Below are 18,213 nucleotides of genomic sequence, written 5' to 3'. Positions count from 1 at the left end.
TCAAGACAAAAATTTGATAATACAGTGCATCTTGACAGAATATAAATGTTGGTGATTTGTTTCATAAGAAAAAATCTGATGTTTAGAAATGCCATTCTTACATTCCATGAGGGCAGAATTCAAAATGTTTTCAAAAATTCAGTTTTTTAAAGCAGAAGTAAGCGGAATTTTTGTGTTAATATAAGTCTTAAATAGTTGCATCTTCCGACGGCAATCACTTACATAGAGTGTTTGGTCTGTGTTTGGTCCGAAACACAGGTCTGTCAGTCACTCTGCTCTGCTGTAAGCCGAGGAGAAAACTTTCCTTGTATCCTACAACCTTTATCCAATGAGGAGAGAGAACGGCATAAAGGGACGGTCCTCTCTGTGTGTGCAGCCAAGGGATGCGCGTGAATGTGGTGATGTAGGGACGAGGACCAATAGATCCATGACGAGGGCGGGGACTGCTAACTCCATCGGCTGACAAGAAGTTAGCCAAAAAGACCGGATCGCTTACTTCTGCTTTAAATTAAAATTCTTAATTGCCAAACTTCATCAACCATGACTCTAAAAAATTGACAATTTTTTGACATGTGCTTGGAGTTGAGTAAATCTGGCATGGGACCAGAGCTTTGTGCAAAGTTTGGTGATTTTTCATGTATTAGAAGTAGGATTTCTTAGGAAGAAGAAGCAGAAGAATACTGGGGAAAACAATAGTTCCCGGCAGCTTACACTGCCTGGCCCCTAATTACTCTTGACTGTGGGGGAAAGCGGGAGGGAACTACAGTAATAGACTCAGGGAGAACATGCACAGAAAGGTCCCCGAGGCCAGGGTTCGAACCAAGAACCTTTCTTGCTCTCAGGGGAAAATCAATCTGTTTGTTTAGCTGGGTGGAAATAAATCAAGCTGAACCTGAAAATAACATGGTGAGGTAAGGTGAGGCCCTAAAGAGGTTTGAACTCATGACCCGTCATGAACAAGAAGGCAGTGCTAACTACTACTGAACACTACAGATCAACAAAGGTACAGATGCAGTATTATCATGTGATCGTTTCAGTACGGTGGAATAAAATGTTCAAATATCATACGCAACATTATGGAAAAATACACCACACTATATGAACAACATTACTGTAATATTGTATTGTACTATACTATAACCATTTGTAAATAACTGAAAGTGTCTGCTAAATATCCACAAGCTTTGTGTGGGGCTGGGGACAAAATATCAAAACCACAACTATAATTCAGTATCTCCATTGCTACACTGACTGCTAAAAGGTCGCCTAGGTTGAATTGGGCCCTAAACTCAGCATCAACACGTGTTTTAGGTTAAAATTGTACAATACTGCCACTTAGTGGCCAAAAGCTGCCAACAGTTACTTTCTTATTTGACTGTGACACAAAGTGTTTTTTTTTTAAGTTATATTTATATTTTTGAGTTATATATGCAAAATCGTGTGTGTAATCCATTTAGCATACTACACAAATAGAAAAAAGAAAAATCTGTAATACACTGTTTTATTTATTTGACAAAAAATACTAAACAAATGAGAGGCTATAAAAATGAACAAATAAATAAGTATAATAAATAAATAAATAAACAAATAAATAAAAAGAAGAAAATATTGGACATAAAGCAGGGTTATAAGCTAAAAACAAAGTCGATTGAATCATTAGGTAGCCTACGTGAATCAATAAGCTACATGCAAATGGTCTCGGGTGTAATTTTGTTTCACCTGTATTACATACGTATACATCACCTTGCTTGACTCATGAAGAAGGAAATGAATTAGCGTGTTGGGAGGTGTTGAACGAGCTGCACTGTCAGTACACACACGCACACGCAGGTTGTGCCTGTCACCATCTGCAGAGACAGGAAGCGCCTCTTACCTCTCACTTGTTCATGTCGCGGTGCTGGATGTTTCACTTGAACGGCTGCTAGTGATTAAAACGCATCTTGGGGAAAACAAAAAAAAACATCTCTTTCATCCCGTAGCCTGTACAAGGAGCTGATATTAGCTGAAAAAAGTTTCTTAAAGTTTTTATACAATAGTTCTATAATAGTTAAGGTACCGGTCGAGGGGAAAATTGTATATTGAGAGCTGGAGATGACTTCTAGAGGTTTGGGGCTCACTGACAGCATGGGTCAAGACATGCAGGACGAGTTGGACTTTTCCGACCTGTTCCTGTATAATCCACCCGAAGAGGATTTTCGTGATGGCTGTGACAAGGGTATGTGTGTCTGTGTGCAACACTTATTCTGCATTAGAGAATAATTATGAAACCCCCATTTGAATTAGGTCGTTATCAGTTGTGTCTCTGCTTAATTATCGTGCTGTAAAGATGGTGGATGTGTGTTGAGTTTGTATTTAGCTGTAATTAAGTGGCTGAGGGAGTACTTAGCTGTCATGTACTGATGTTACCCTGAAATCCTCCTTTCACCTCCATTTAAAAGGCCAAATCAACCCTCTTCTCTTCCAAATGAGCATCTTTATCTTAAAAAACAATTGTCAACCGAGCAGTGTGTTTATCACTGTTTTCACTGTTTAAGAGGAGATTTCTATTCCACCTGCACTCAGCAGCACGTTTCTCGCTCTACTCCACTTGATGTTTGACCTTCACTGCTCAGACTTTGATAGCACAAGTCAGTTTTCTCCTCTCTGTGTTCATCTAAAGATTGAGTTTGATTTATGAAAACCTTTCTGGTCTGATATTTACTTACAGAGGAGTGATAATGAAACAACAATAAAAGACTGCACAATACAGCATGAGAAATCTAGTGTCCAGTATATGGAGAATCCATTCATTCATTCAAAGTCAGGATTAATTAGATTTGAATAAACAAACGAAATACTATAGGGGTTAGAGGGGTACTGTGAGGTGGTAGTGCTGTGAACATGACTGCACAAATTAATCTTTCTTTTCATATTGACAGATGATCCAAGTGCTCTCCTTCAGAGTAACAACCAGCCTCCTCTGCTGGTGGTCGACGATCCCACAGCATACGCCTCCAACCAGAACCCCTCCACTCAGTGCACCACCACAGAGATCCTGACAGGGGCTGTGTTTGACTCCTTGGGGTTGACATCGAGGAACATCCCCGCCCCCAGCCCCAGAATCGAGATCACCCCATCTGGCGACTCCCTCAGCTCGCAGACGCTGGAGCTGAGCCCCAACTCCCGAGTCCGTGGAGCTTACAGAGAGTGCGTAAGCCCTGCCAGCAGCAACTCGTCCACGGGATGGCCAGCGGAGTCGTACTCTCCCGTCACATCGCCTTGTGTCTCTCCTTCCAACGGGGCTGGCTACGGCGTGGGCTTGTCTGCTTTAGACCTGTGCCCGGGCCTCCAGGGCATCCACACCTCCTCTGCCCACTCCTCTCCAGGAGCTTCACCTCGCAACAGCGTCACGGATGAGACCTATCTCCTGCCACAGCACAAGCATGCTACAGCGCAACTTCCGCACCAGCGCTCTCGCTCTGCCTCACCGCATGGTAAGCGCGCCTATGACCAGGCCCATTCCTGTCAGGGTGGCACTCCCGTCAAGCAGCGCTCCAGAAGCCCCAGCCCCATCCCATCGCCCCATGAGCAGCAGGGATCCCTCTACCTCCACCAGCAACTTCAATCCCAGGCTGAGTTTCATGGTCAAGTTCAGACCTCCTCCTCCTCGTGCCTGGAGGAGGACTGGGCCTCTGGCCTCAACTCTGGTCTATCCAGAGCGGTGCCGTCCGTAGCGGGGCGAATTGCACATGAGCAGGCCCAGAGACAGGACTGTGCATATGGGCAGCTTTATGATTGGCCCATTGAGCAGGAGAGGATTGGCAGAGCTGGACACGAGCTCAAATCTGACACCATATATATGGTCCCAGCTGTGTGGCCTCCACATCAGGTCCATCACACACAATTCAGGTGTGTTGTTTGTCTTGTTTCATGATGTACAGACAACGTATGTCTTTCTAATAATTGACTGTTGGCACAAACTAATAATTTGTCGTCTATTTTGAATTTTTATTGAATTCTCTCTGCCTTTTCCCCCAGTCGTCTCTCCGTGGATCCACTTCCCTCTTTAGAGTGGCCACTGCCCAGTCAATCTGGTCAATATGAACTACTGATCCAGCAGCAACCCAGATCTCACCACAGAGCTCACTATGAAACTGAAGGCAGCCGAGGAGCTGTAAAGACTCCTAAGGGGGGGCACCCGGAAGTTCAGGTACTTTTTTTGTTTCTTTGAGGGCATGAGGGTTGCGTGAGACATGTGAATGCAAGGGAGGAAACAGAAAAAAAAAGTTTACCTTCACTTCTCATCTTTCATTACTGTCAGCGCTGTGGGATAGAAGAGTATGAGTGGGAGTAAGAGGTTGTAAATGTGGAGTGGTATTTCCTGGATAAAGTGTTTATGTAAAGGCGACAGTCATGCAAATGAATGAAAGAGTCATGTGTCATAATCACATCACTGCTCACACAGGGATCATTTATTAAAGATACATATTGTTTAATCTCCTATACACCAATATACACCAATAATCACAATTAAGCTATATTTACATGCCACACAAACATTGGTGCATTGATCTGCTTTATACACTATACACACAGTTAATTAATAAGCTGCTACTGCTGGTTTGCCAGGCACTGCTGTGTAAATGGGCCATGCAAAGCAGTGTTCTTGCTATGCCAGTTAGACAGTGACCTGTCGAATCAAACCCACAGGAAAAAGGGATTTCCTCCACAGTCAGGCACATTGACAGTACGGTAGTTCATTTAATTTATTGTGATTAAGGTTATTGCCTTTTGTTGCCCCCGCCAGCTCTTTGGCTACGAAGGCATTGTCCCGCTGATGCTGCAGGTCTTCATAGGGACGGCAGACGAAAGGCTCCTGAAACCCCACGCCTTCTACCAGGCCCACCGCATCACAGGGAAGACCGTCACCACACCTAGTATGGAGAGGGTGATCAACGGGACCAAAGTGTTGGAGATCCCGCTTGAGCCAAAGAACCACATGAGAGTGGTGTGAGTAAAACAGAGATGGTGTGGGTTTACATGTTCACCAAAAATAAGTCGCTAGTGAATCTGAGCCGCTCTGAACATGGCCACGTACTGTCTGACCTTGTGCAGATTGAGCAATCTTCAATCAGCGCTGCGGTATTTTTTGCATTTCGTCTCCAGGAGTTTAAGATGCTGAGATACAGTAAACTCAGCTGCATTTTTCTTTGAAGTTTCCATCTATTAAGTTTACAGTAACTGTGTATTAATTGCTCTTTATACTTTTAAATCCATGGTAGGTATTGCTGCTGCTAATTCTAGCAACAAATTGTTTTGTAGCCTGCTTGAAGTGCATCACTTCCTGCGTGCCAGAGGTTTTTTTCCAACCAGAAAGTGGGTGTTTACAGCAGCAAATACATGTGCTCTCATGAAACTGCAACATAGACAAAATTGCTACTATGATAGAAAAAGTTCTTCATAAATGACCAATCAAGGAGACAGTACTTTATGTACTGCTTTATCACACTTTACAGGATCGACTGTGTGGGGATCCTGAAACTGAGAAACGCAGACATCGAACTGAGGAACGGTGAGACGGACATTGGACGAAAAAACACTCGTGTGCGTTTGGTGTTTCGTGTCCACATCCCTCAACCTGGAGGACAGCTCGTGTCTCTTCAAGCTTCCTCTGATCCTATTGAATGTTGTAAGGAACCTTTAATTTGTCCTAAACTGAATTTTGTTTCCTATGATTCATTTGGTGTGAAGTTTCATCCAGTTATTTGTGCCACTGTTGCTATTTGCCTCTTCGGTCTAAAACTGCATAGATTTTTTCTGTTACACACATACCATTTGAATCCATTAAAAGTAAAACAAAAAAGTTGGAAAGGCCAGCTTTATTATGCATGTTCCCCAGGATATACTAGTCAACACAGCAACTCTTTTGATTTTGATCATCACTGAGTGGCCAAATGTCCTGTTCCTTCCAGATGTTTTCTTACTCCTGCTTGGTTACGTATTCACACAACTATGTGCTACTGTTTCCTCAGCTCAACGCTCAGCAATGGAGCTCCCAGCAGTCGAGAGGCAGGACCTGGACCGATGCTCAGTACTCGGTGGTCACCAGATGGTCCTCACTGGACAAAATTTCACACCTGACTCCAAGGTGATATTCTCTGAGAAGACACAAGGTGAGGAAACCAATAAAACCTCTGACCAAGTGATGTTAGCCCACAGCTCTCATGTCAGTGAGAGTGATTATTACTATGATTAAAATAGACTAATATTTTGTACACCCACACCGACCTCCGTATATCCTGCTCGAGTCCATTTTCCTACTCGTATTTATATTCTTTGCATTATTTGCATATCAACCAGGCAACAACAGCTACCCTTTCAGTGACGCACATCTTCCACCAACCCCCACAATTAAATCAGACAAAATCAACCATAACTTAAAACTTTTACTGCCTTACAGGAGCAAACAATTTGTATTTATTACCATGTGGAAATTTCTCACCTCGTCACTGCACCATCTGCCCACACACAATTGTTGGTTTACATGGTTTGAGAGCACGATGGGTACAGTTGTCTGCATGTAAAAAGAAGCCTCCCTGTTGCTTGGTGCGGGGTTTTATGCAACAGGATGTGGTTCGACAGACTGATAAAGATTCAGGCCCAGAGCAGAGGCTTTGTTTTTTTTTGTAAGCGTGGGTAGAAAACAGAAACATCAAGTAAAAAGTGGGGTGGGAGTGAAACATTAAACCAGACATAAAAGAGACACCAGTTTTCCACTGTCTTTGTATATAAGTGTTCTCATTCTATACATTAAATTAAAAAGCGTATTGATGTCTTACAGATGCATTATGTACTCGATCAAATATGCATTTTATGTCTTGATGTTTTCCATGATGTGCATTTGCTTTCTTTGCATTTGCTCGGCACATAATCTGCAGTGCAAACTTGTCGGTTTTATCTTTTGTCTTTTGTAGGGATCAAACAAACAATATGCAGGGCAAACAACCAAAGTCTTTAAGCTATGCTAAGTTAAATTAAGTTAAGCTAAGATAAGATAAGCACCTGCTCATGGCATCTACATTTCTTGTCAGACATGCTATCAAATTTACAATCTAATTCAGTGAGAAAGCAACAAAATGTCAAACTATTAAACTTCCGCTACTTCAATATTTACACTCCGTATTCCCTCTGCTTTTAGATGGGAAGCAAGTCTGGGAGGTGGAGGCCACCGTTGACAGAGAAAAAACTCAAGCTGTGAGTAGATTTCCTCTAACCTGTACTAACAAAGGAATTCAGGCAATAACATACTCTACAGAGCCAACGTTACACTTTTGTTTTTGGTCAAATCAACATTGTTTTAAATAAAATTCACACGCAGTCAAAACAGAAAGCAAAACACAAAGTCTAGGAACACACTTTCTGTCTACCACCACTTCACCATGTTCAAAGTGATATTTTTAGTGCAGATTTTTATCTGAAACTCAAAAAGGAGACATCTGGGGCAGGGCCCCACCCCCCTATTGCTACATGCGAGTTTCTCTGATGTTTTTATCTTCTATGTTGCAATAGAACATGCTGTATGTTGAGATCCCCCGGTATCGTGATCAGACCATTTGCCACCCAGCCAAAGTCAACTTCTATGTCATCAACGGGAAGAAGAAACGCAGTCAGCCTCAGCACTTCATCTACACTCCTGAGATAGGTATATGTCTGTTTACTCAATACAGCAAGACAATTAGAAGCTCAAATGGTGGGAAGGTGGAGAACATTTTGGCCGGTGTTGTGAGGAAATATTATTGTCAACTCTGACAACAGAAATATCATGCTGAGAGACTTACTAAATGAAACCTCAAAATGGTTATGAAGTTGAGGCTAATGTGTCCATACCCTTTGTTACGTAATAAGGAGGAGAAGGTTGGTGGTTTCATCTACGTATTGGGCGTGTGTGTGAATGTGTGTGTATGGTAGAAAAAGTTTCTGTGTGGATGTGTGAATGTGACTGGTAGTAGAAATTGCTCTGAGTGGTTGTTGAAACTAGATTGAGTAAACACTACAGGAAACTGCAACATTAAATCAGATTAAACCTGAGCTCAATATGATGCAAACTAACGTCAATCTGGCTGTGATCTTCATTTTTAACTGATGTTCTAATTATTTTCATGGGAAATCAGTCCCAATCTCAAGAAATCGATCATTCAGTTGCTGTTTGCAATTAACCACATCCACAACAAATGCAACATGTGGGTTGGTTGAGTTGGCAACTCTCACTTCTAAAGGGAAAAACCTTGTCTTTCATAAGCTCTCTTTATCTGCATGTGATACTCATATCTAAAAAAAAAAAAAACTACTGTTAAGCACTTTTCAAAAAAGCATTTCAGGAAACACAAACCTGGGTTAAAAAGGGTGATCAAAGAGAGGTAATTAAAGTATAAATTAAAGTTGTTCCAGGATTACTGTAAATAAACAATACAGTTTTTCTCAGTCGCGTTGGTACATTTCTCGAATCATCCTCGACATTTGCAAAACAGTAAGTGCATTTCTCTAAACAATTCATACAAATAGTAGAACACCATGGATTACCTGCAAAAGCCAGTCACTTGGTCAAAATCCTTAGTTCATCCCTCAAAAGTAAATACCTGTATCTGTGTCACTGAACATGTCAGTGCCATCAGAATGACAAGTCCTTGTGTCATTGTGTGTGGATAAAACAGTCAAATTGCTTAGTCATGTTATCAGTACTCTGGAGGGATGTTCTGATGTGACACAATGATGTGAAAATTGAACAAGTAGTTTTGAGAATTTCTGAGAAATACCAAAGCGGCTGAGAAAAACTGTAAAGTATTGAACGGATTGCCATCAAACTTCACAATTCTAATGACTTTGGTGAGTCCCTGGTTTTCCTTACGTAAGAGCCAGCAGGTCCAAATCCAGTTGCTCAGGGCTTTGGTTTTTGGCTAGATACCTATAAAACATGAGCCTCAGCTTTTATACTGTATTGTCACTATACCAAACATCATCATGTTATCATAGTCAGGTTATGTTACCTGTGGGTGAAAAAGAGCCACCACGTTTTGTTTTTTTTAAGCAGTGCACAGAATAGATAGATAGATAGATAGATAGATAGATAGATAGATAGATAGATAGATAGATAGATAGATAGATAGATAGATAGATAGATAGATAGATAGATAGATAGATAGATAGATAGATAGATAGATAGATAGATTACATCAAGATGTATTGCACAATGAAATTACGTTTACATTAGGCCATAATAAAATAATACATAAAAAATACTGTAAATAAAAAAAAAACAGGTTAGAAGAAACAGTACAAAAATATATAAATACTAAATGAGTACAAGTACAAATGTAGATGTGTGGAATAGGTATAATAAAAATTAAATTAAATTTAAAAATGTTGCTGCATACTGCACTGCATGGTGTGATTGCACACAATGCACAGTGTGGCTGGGATCTACTCAGCACATTGTGGTGTGTGAAGTGTGATGTGTGTGTTTATTTTTGTGTGTTCAGCAGTCTGTTGGCGGTTGGGTAGAAGCTGTCACGGAACCTGACAGTTTAGGGTTAGGAGTGGGGTTAGGGTTCTTGCAGTCTCCACAAGGTGCTGATGATAGACCGGGTCTAATCTGTCATGAGAGATCATTTTTTTGTTCATTTGTTTTTTTTCAGCCATTAAAGCCGAGCCAGTGGATGACTACCAGTTGAATACATATGGATACTCAGATAATCTGTCACTGACTGGCCTATCGGTGAAGTCACTCTATCACCATCACCTGGAGCAGGAAAACAACCTTCAAGCCTTGAGTGCTTCTCCAACACTGTATCATCTAGCCACTGCAGACCCCAGAGCCTGCATGTTGACACCTAATCCACCCGATGACCAAACAGTCTATTACCAGTCCAGAGCCGGCACTATGATCAACAGTCCCGTCCTGTACCACACTGCAAACCAACATTATAGTGGCAGTAGTACTACCCTTCTTGGTGGTTCCCCATTGGCTTCCCACCTTGCCTCCACTCCCAGTCAGTGTGTCGGTGCCAGAGCCCCCGTGGGCAAACTGAGCGAAGGGCCTCAGGTTGGTGATTCATTTGAGGCCTGTTTGGTGTCGAGACATCATCAGAGTTTTATGCAGACGACGCTGCCACTGGGAAAGTCGCCGCCTTCAAGACACATCCAAGGTCAAGGTCAAGGTCAAGTTCAAGGAAAGGTCGTATGCCGGATAGAACCGAGTAGAGGAAACTATGAGGAACGGGCTCCAGAAAGGGTCACAGTCAAACAAGAGAACCTCAGCTATACCCACCTGGAGGACGGTGAGTAGAACTTTAACACACTGTTGAAATGCAAATTGTCAAAGGTCGTCTGAATCAACTCTGTCCCTCATACCTCTCTGAGAGAAGCATTCTTGTTACTTTCAACAAACAGTATAGTAGCCTACACTAAATAAAAATTTAATTTTTTACTAATATTTTTCATCTGAAATATGCTCTATTACAGATAGTATTAATATACCTAGACAGAGTAAACAGTCTGGCTGCAGAGCGAGCAAACCTCACCTTTCTAACCCGTTAGAAAAGGCCAGTTTGAACTATGAGGAAAAGTGTGAAAACGTCAAGTAGGTATATAAACAAACCAAAAAATGTCTATACGCCTTAATTTGTTTGTGTTTACTGTATGACCAATAAGATAACATTTTGTAATTGTAGAAAATAATTGGCAATAAATTCACATTCTCTAAGTCAGTCAGTCACTCAGGGTTTGAGTGTACGGTTGAGTGTATTGGTTTCCAATGGATTTGTTTGATTTCCTGGTTTATCTTATTTGATTTTGCTCAAATGTTTGGCTGACACTTGAAAATGGGAGAATACACTACTTAGAAACATCTAAAAAATAACAGGAATTACAATGAAATGTAGAAACCTGGGGCAAAGGTATTTGTGGTCCGGTCTGCAAATGCATACAAGCATGCTGCAACTGTTTGCTTGCAAATCCCGCCTTGTGGTTTACGTTTGGGCCTTTCTATCCACTTTCCTGTCTGTTTCAGTATGACTCTCACTCTGTCACACACATGTAAACACTCACACTTGCAGAAGTTTTGCATCTACAGAAATAGAAATGTGAGCAAAATTCTCTTTAATTCCCAAATATCTGAAGTTAGTACTCTTATTAACTTCAGAGAAGAAAGGAGCAACATCAGCAGCATGAAGTGAGAGACCAAGCAATCTACAACCAACCTCATTCACTGTGGTGGAAAGTTTCTGTTTACAACTCTGTGATGGAAGACAGAAACAGGAAGTGTACTCTATAGGCAAATATATGCAGACACACCTGTGGCAAAGAAGGAAAAGAAGACGAAAGAAAGTAACAATGACCTTTTGTTTTGCTGGGGTGGTAGTGAGAGTTTGGTAAACGGACAATCTGTTTTGCTGAACATCAGAAGCAGATAAACCAAAATACACTATTGTGTTTGTGTCTTATTTTCCTTAAGTCATTGTTTCTTCAGTTTATATGTAATATGTAATAATAGGCCTACTGTAGTATTAATAATGTTTTTGTTTTTTCTGATAAATGATTGTTGAAAATGTATTGATGTTTTTGATAATCTGTGTAGAAAGATGTTTAGAGACATCTTGTGGTCATTGATGTAATTGCAATATTTCACAACATCAATGCTGAGATTGCAAGATATCTTTAGATAGATTTATGTGTAAAATTAGAAAATGTCAGGGGACACCGTGGTGGTTTTGCCTTCTAAGGCGCCAACCACAAACCTCAAAGTTCCCAGTGGTTTGAGCCTTGGTGGGCACCCCATCTCACTCCACCCCCCTCATTTCCTGTCATCACTCGGCAGCGAAGCTTCACAAACAAGAATGAAATGACCCCCAAAAACCAGATTTTAATTGCAAACGAGAATTAGTGCCTCGTGGTTGTATTCCTCTGACTAAGTTACAGATTACATCCAAGATACTGTGTTCAAAAGGAATATGCATCCCATAAGAAATTTAAGAGATTGTAAATATAAAACAAATAAATTTGAAACCTTTAGATCCAGAATAACTTTTTTTACTAGGAGCACAGTGGCCCCTAGGGGCGCACACCGTAAATTGACTAGCAAAGTAAATATTAACATTTCCTTTTCTTCATGATCCTCACACACATTGGCCTACAACCTGTGATGACAGATTTCAGATTCTTTGAGTCGCCTCTTCTACATTTCACTAGTGTTAAAGAAAGAAGTAGATGAAGCAGTCTGGAGCCTTGTCATGACAGATTTCATTTAAAATAATCCTGTTTTTGTTTTGTTTCTACATCTACACTGTTGTGAAGTTGCTCATCCCTTATTCTGAATGTTTTGCAGTGAACGACATCATAAGAAGGGACCTGAGAGGCCACAACGGAGAGTGAACCTGGAGGCCGACAGAAGCCCTGTTGTCCATCCCATTCAAAGATTAAGCTGTAAACATAATCTTTAAATCTCAAATCCTTTTTGTCTCATAGGAAGCTTTCACTTGTAAGACTTTTAAAGAAAAAAGATGTGACCAAATTGGTGGAAACATCTTAAGGCAAACAATAGAAACTAATCTATCAGGGGTTTTGTCATATTTTATTTCAAGATTACATCATGTTTCTGTGAAACTTTCAGTGTCCAGTCTCAGTCCTCAGCTACAACTTTTTACATAAAAATAAGTAATCTCTCTGTTCCTTTCTTACATTCAGACAGTTTAGCTTTAGCCAAGATGATTTTATACCTACTATACTGTATGTTTTTAATGTGATTTTGTTTTAACCTGTTTGACTTCTCTCTGTTCATATATTTGTACAAGACTCCTTGTAAGCATGTATAAAATATTTTATTAAATAAATAAAATTTGTTTATATGAGCCAGTGTGTTTGTTCAAATACTCAAATACTATTGATTTTAGATTATATCAATCAATTCACATTTAAATTTGTTTTTATGAATTTAAATTTATAAATGTGTCAGTAAGGAAAATCTTTAGGCTATTGAAAAAATATGATAATAAACCATCCGGTAGTTAAGGAAAATGATGATAATCAAAAATATCAAGAGCTTTCAAGTAAACATAATATATGATAAAGGACTTTATAGGACTTTTTTTGATATCAGAATGTAGTGGTTCAACATGAACTTTAGGGGGCGACATTTTCAAACCAATCATTTACCTACAGTCTATGGTCGAAACGGGTCGCGATGTTTTTTTTCCTACTATGGCCACCTATGGCCGCGCCAAGACCCGCCTTACTCCACCTCTGATTGGCTGCCTCTGCAAGGCTAAGCCTATCCCTGCATCTTACCCTAACCTTAACCACTCCCTTCACACGCCTAAACCAACCGTCTTTGCCTAAACCTAACCGTCAGAGTCGAGGGCATCGTGATAAGCCAATCAGAGGCCTAGTAAGGCGGGTCTTTGCCTGGCCATAGCAGGAAAAAAATTTTTGCAAACGGGTCATAGATTGATGATGTCACTTCCGGAAGGCAGAGGGAACGTTTCCCCCTCTTTGTAGGCTACATCTCATAAACATTTATCAGGATAGCTTATCACAGTCTTATATTTATTTTTCCCCTTGTTTGTTGTAACGGTTGCATTCCTGTAACGAGGAGGGAGAGCGACACATTCCCGCCACTGGTAAGGTTTTCTTCCACAGAAACTAAAGGTCGCAACATTACAGCTGATGTTACCGAGCTCAAATCTCTGTGTTGGAAACTGTATCACCCTGTGTGTGTTGTCTCCGTTTTAACGATAACACGTAGCCTAGCCAATTTGTCAAATTCATGACAACAGAATAATGTGTACTTTGTTGCAATATTGATTGTTTTAAACTAGTAATAGGAAGTGGAGCTGCAATGAGTAGGCTAGTATTGCAAGATAATTAAAAGGATATAGCCTCTCATTGCAGCTTGATAATCGTTTAGTCTGGTCCAGTTTTCATTCAAATAGTTGGCTGGTTACAGTTTCTCAGATGTTAGAAGAAATATCTGTGAAAGTTACATAAAGCATGCTCTGTGTATCCATTATTATCATATAATGGATACAATATCACATGCATACACACACACAGATACATGAACACGCATACATGCACCACCGCTTATTTTGCCATTAGGCCTAGTTGATGTTAGTTTATTCTATTATATTATTATTATTAACTTACTTATTTATTATTTGCATATGCTTGTCTGTTTATTTTATGGTTTGTTATTTACTTTGGAATATAGCCTACACTTGGAAAAAAAAAGAAAAAAAAATGCAAGGTACAATTAAGAAAACGAAATGATTATGACTATGTTTGTGAAGGTGAGAAACCTTGCAATAAAGCATTATTATCATTAATGTACAATTTTAACGCGACCCTAACCATTTTTTTAACCATTTTGAGCCATTTAATGAACTAGAAAAACTGTCAGTCTATTGCTGACTATATAACCTGCAGTTATTTCAATCATCAAGTAATTATTTAGGCAATGTAAATAAAAAATTGTCATTGTCACATCTAGGCTTTTGGTATTTGTATGTGATAGTAATTGCAATATTTTTAACTCACATGGAAGTTTATTCAGCTGTGTATGTAATTGGTTTTATTTAATCCCTCAATTTCTTGAGGAAAACAAGGTAGCCTATTCATTGCATATCGGGGAAAGGCACTAAGAGCATTTAGTGACCCGAAGAGATCCCCTCAATGACCCTTCTATTCCACTTTTTGTAATCCTGTGCTTGTCGTTTACACAGGGACCAGCAGATCAATCAGCCGATCAATAGCATCATGTCTGCTGACCTGGATCTGTCCCCTCCAGAGGTGCCTGAGCCCACCTTTCTGGAGAGCCTGCTACGCTATGGGCTGTTTTTGGGTGCCATCTTCCAGCTCATCTGCATCCTGGCTGTCATCTTCCCCACATCAAAGGGGCATGAACAGGTAGGTAGACAGACACCAAGAGGAGAGGTGTGGGCATTGTGCTCAAGTCTGTTTCTCTTTGAACTGTGTTTTCCCAGATGATTTAATTTGTATCTCTTGCAATATTACAAAGTGCTTCTATGAAGTGTTTGCTTTGATGCATTTGCCAATTGGATGTTATTGTTTTAAATTTGAGTTTCTCTGTTGAATCACTTTCTTTCAGTTGTATATTTTATGAGATTTTGCACCATTTTTGATAGATTATATCAGAGAGATAAGGGATAATGTGAAAAAACAAAATGTTGCAGTAAAGGACAATTGGAATTGCCCTTACCTTTAAACCCAAATACATCTTCAAAACACATTAGTTGCTCTCCTCATGTCCAATTCATTCTTCCATTAGGAAAAAAAATGGCTGATAATCAGAAGACTGCTGTCATCGACTCATAGATTTGAGCCACAGGTTTTAGGTGTGGAACTAAGATAGTAGTACTAATCAAATGCTTAGTCAATTTGAAAACTGTATTCAGACTCTTTGTTTATGAATGCTTCATTTTCCCTCAGTATGGCAACATGAGTTTGAGTTGATTGCTTTAACTCAAGAGGACATCACAGTTATAACTCCGCCAGGTTCACATACTAGGGTTCTAGTCTTTAGTGAATGCAAGTGGCTGTGTTTTATCAGACACATATAACACCATTGTTAAATACAATGTGCAACTTGCAGTTTATAATTCATTTAGAATTCCTTTAGTTGGTGCTTAAACTTTAAAAAACATCTGCATGGTGGCCTGACAGTTTGTGCAAAAATCTGACGGAATCTGAAAAATTTCTATCTAGAATACAGAGACAAGAGACATCCGTCAGAAAGAATGGTGCTGAGTATCTTATTCTTGAAGACAGAGCCACTAAGGGCTACTTTCTCAATCTCTACACTAACAACTGTCAGGAGAGATTATTTATAGACGAGAGCAATTAAATCCACTTTCTAATTATTCTATTTTCAGACATTGTCATCAGATGCACTGATTACTCTCCACAGTATGTCGCTATTTCATCCTTTACACTATCCTGCTGTCATTTGTCCCTGCTGGAACAACAGGAAAGATTGTACTTGCAGAAAGACTGCTGAGAGAGAGAAAGTGCTGAAACACTTGAATTTCTTTTGTTTGGTGCGTGTGTGTCCAAAAGTTCTGGGAATTTAATTTAACTGTCCATTTAATTCAGATTAATTTGACATTGAGATAGCTAAAAAAGGGAAATGTTATATTAACTGTTTAATAAACATGTGCACGGTATTATAAATTACCAACATCCTATGTGCAAACACAGTGATGATGGAAAATAATACTAAATACCGTATACTTAATGTCAGTGAGAAAACACGTAGGCTATTCCAAATACATCCTCAAAACACACTTATCTAACCATGCTTAGCAGTCATGTGTTTTCACAACACGTTTCAATGACTCAGGAGATTTATTTTGAAATTGCAGGGTGTCATTTGCTTCATGTGTTTGCTCTACAGGAGGACACTGAATCCACTGATGGCAAGCCCGCTGAACAGATGAAGAAACCTAAAGGACCAGCACCTCAGATTCGACAGAAACCAAAGAAAGAGAGCAAAAAGAAGCGATAGACAGCTCTGTATGTGTACTTGTTACCTGCTTGTGTGAATGTGTGTGTATAATAATCAGCGACATGCGACAGTCAACATTTTCAAATAGCCATACAGTAAGCACTACAGTTACATGAAACACTATTCTTTGAATTTGAGGCACTCAAGAATGACCATGACCTGTGTCCTACTCTCTTTCAACACAGTATTACAAGAACCAATTTCCTACAGTATTTGCTGACTGTCACATATTTTATTGGATGTATGTTTTGCATTTATTTTCTTTTATAATGAAATATCAATTCATTCAATTGTATTTGGATTACAATTAAAAGCATTATGCAGTCATTCACCCAGTTAATATTCATTGTTAAATTTCAGTTTGGCTTATGTAGGCTACTCCTTTTGTAAGGCAGGGTATAATATCTCCCTTGCTACAGTGTGGCACTAGAATAGCCACTGTTAATGCAGGTAAGGAATATGTCATTTCATTTGTTTACATGAATACAATATTCAGACAGAAATTACAACACACACAGATCATGTAAGGATGAATTAAAAGGTAGAGTAAACCAACTGAGTTGGTCTGCGTTACATTTTAGGCCTATGCTTGTATTGTATGAATGTTAACAATTGATCTACTCATTCATGTTATTGTGGCCAATATAGATATATTAATGCATTTTCTGGGTTTAGTAATAAGTAGGTGGAAACGCTGCATTCAACACTAAAACATAATATGTTTTATTTAAGTTAGTTATATAAATTCACATTTGATTGGTACAATTCACAAAAAACTAATCAACAATTTTGTTAGGGTAGACTAGGTTAGACCAAACATTTGGAGACATGACCTTAAATTTGAGGTATCTAGATAAATTCATTACTCAAAAAGGAATCCTCAGATTAATAATAATGAAATGGGGTAATAAGTAGTTGTTTACGCTGCTAATTTTTTACGAGAACAGATGACACTTTACACTGCTAATACTTAATAATGAGACTTTATTAAGGACACAATCCAGAGGTCCATAGTGACTAAAAGTACATAAAGGACAGACAATAAAAACAACAATGCAACAATACAATGTAAAACAAACATCGATCACAATATAGCCATCATTATCAACCAGATATAGTCCCAGAGGGACAGACATCAGCCCTCACGTACAGACTGGAGCGCCAGTGGCGCAGTCTTGAAGAGAACCGTACAAGCTCTTTCTGTCTGTTATATTTGTCCAAAATTTATTTCAAGGCAAAAATGCACATGTCAGTGCCATGTTTCTGTTTAAAACCAAACTGGTTGTCACTTGTTATTATGTACTCTTCTAGCCTATTAAGGAGGATTTTCTCCACAACATTTGATAATAGGCTACTGGCTAATGCAATTGGCCTGTAGTTCTCCAAACTGTTTAAATTTGCCTGCTCTGTTTTAACTAGGCACTAATAAAACAGACAGCATAGAGTCAGGCAGGGTTCCATGACTGAGTAAACCTGTCAGCAAGTGCTTGCATATTTTAGATGTTCAGGAGTTATCTTTTCAGCTCCACATGATTTATTATCATCTAATCCTAAAATTGCAGAGTGAACCTCTTCTAAATTAATAATGTTCACATCTGTATTGCAGTAGGCTACCCACTTCAAATTGATTACTAATAACAATTCAAAGTAATTTGTTGTCT

General features: G+C 39.4%; 2 protein-coding genes across 2 annotated transcripts; both read left to right on the top strand.

Annotated features, from left to right (window-relative positions):
- The first annotated feature begins 1,812 nt into the window (after window positions 1-1,812).
- nfatc2b (nuclear factor of activated T cells 2b) lies at window positions 1,813-12,881 on the top strand. The gene is made up of 10 exons (XM_085777767.1): window positions 1,813-2,215; window positions 2,919-3,888; window positions 4,018-4,189; window positions 4,787-4,989; window positions 5,496-5,668; window positions 6,012-6,152; window positions 7,178-7,233; window positions 7,549-7,681; window positions 9,672-10,313; window positions 12,359-12,881. Exons 1-10 carry the CDS (start codon window positions 2,092-2,094, stop codon window positions 12,403-12,405), a joined length of 2,661 nt encoding a protein of 886 aa, XP_085633893.1. The 5' UTR covers window positions 1,813-2,091; the 3' UTR covers window positions 12,406-12,881.
- Window positions 12,882-13,480: 599 nt separating this feature from the next.
- manbal (mannosidase beta like) lies at window positions 13,481-16,883 on the top strand. Its single transcript, XM_085777729.1, has 3 exons — window positions 13,481-13,649; window positions 14,751-14,934; window positions 16,442-16,883. Exons 2-3 carry the CDS (start codon window positions 14,785-14,787, stop codon window positions 16,550-16,552), a joined length of 261 nt encoding a protein of 86 aa, XP_085633855.1. The 5' UTR covers window positions 13,481-13,649; window positions 14,751-14,784; the 3' UTR covers window positions 16,553-16,883.
- The last annotated feature ends 1,330 nt before the right edge of the window (window positions 16,884-18,213 follow it).

Source organism: Trachurus japonicus, chromosome 5 (genome assembly GCF_045865225.1).
Source record: "Trachurus japonicus isolate A0001 chromosome 5, Traja_1.0".
NCBI classification, from domain to species: Eukaryota; Metazoa; Chordata; class Actinopteri; order Carangiformes; family Carangidae; genus Trachurus; species Trachurus japonicus.
This window is presented reverse-complemented; position numbering and strand designations above follow the sequence as displayed.

What these genes read in the sequence shown, in the direction of transcription:
- manbal (XM_085777729.1), top strand. Translation starts at nt 14,785, where the DNA reads ATGTCTGCTGACCTGGATCTGTCCCCTCCAGAGGTGCCTGAGCCCACC. An exon ending in CATCAAAGGGGCATGAACAG is followed by an intron (nt 14,935 to 16,441) that starts GTAGGTAGACAG and finishes TTTGCTCTACAG; the next exon opens with GAGGACACTGAATCCACTGA.
- nfatc2b (XM_085777767.1), top strand. Translation starts at nt 2,092, where the DNA reads ATGACTTCTAGAGGTTTGGGGCTCACTGACAGCATGGGTCAAGACATG. An exon ending in GTCCATCACACACAATTCAG is followed by an intron (nt 3,889 to 4,017) that starts GTGTGTTGTTTG and finishes CTTTTCCCCCAG; the next exon opens with TCGTCTCTCCGTGGATCCAC. An exon ending in ACAGAGAAAAAACTCAAGCT is followed by an intron (nt 7,234 to 7,548) that starts GTGAGTAGATTT and finishes ATGTTGCAATAG; the next exon opens with AACATGCTGTATGTTGAGAT.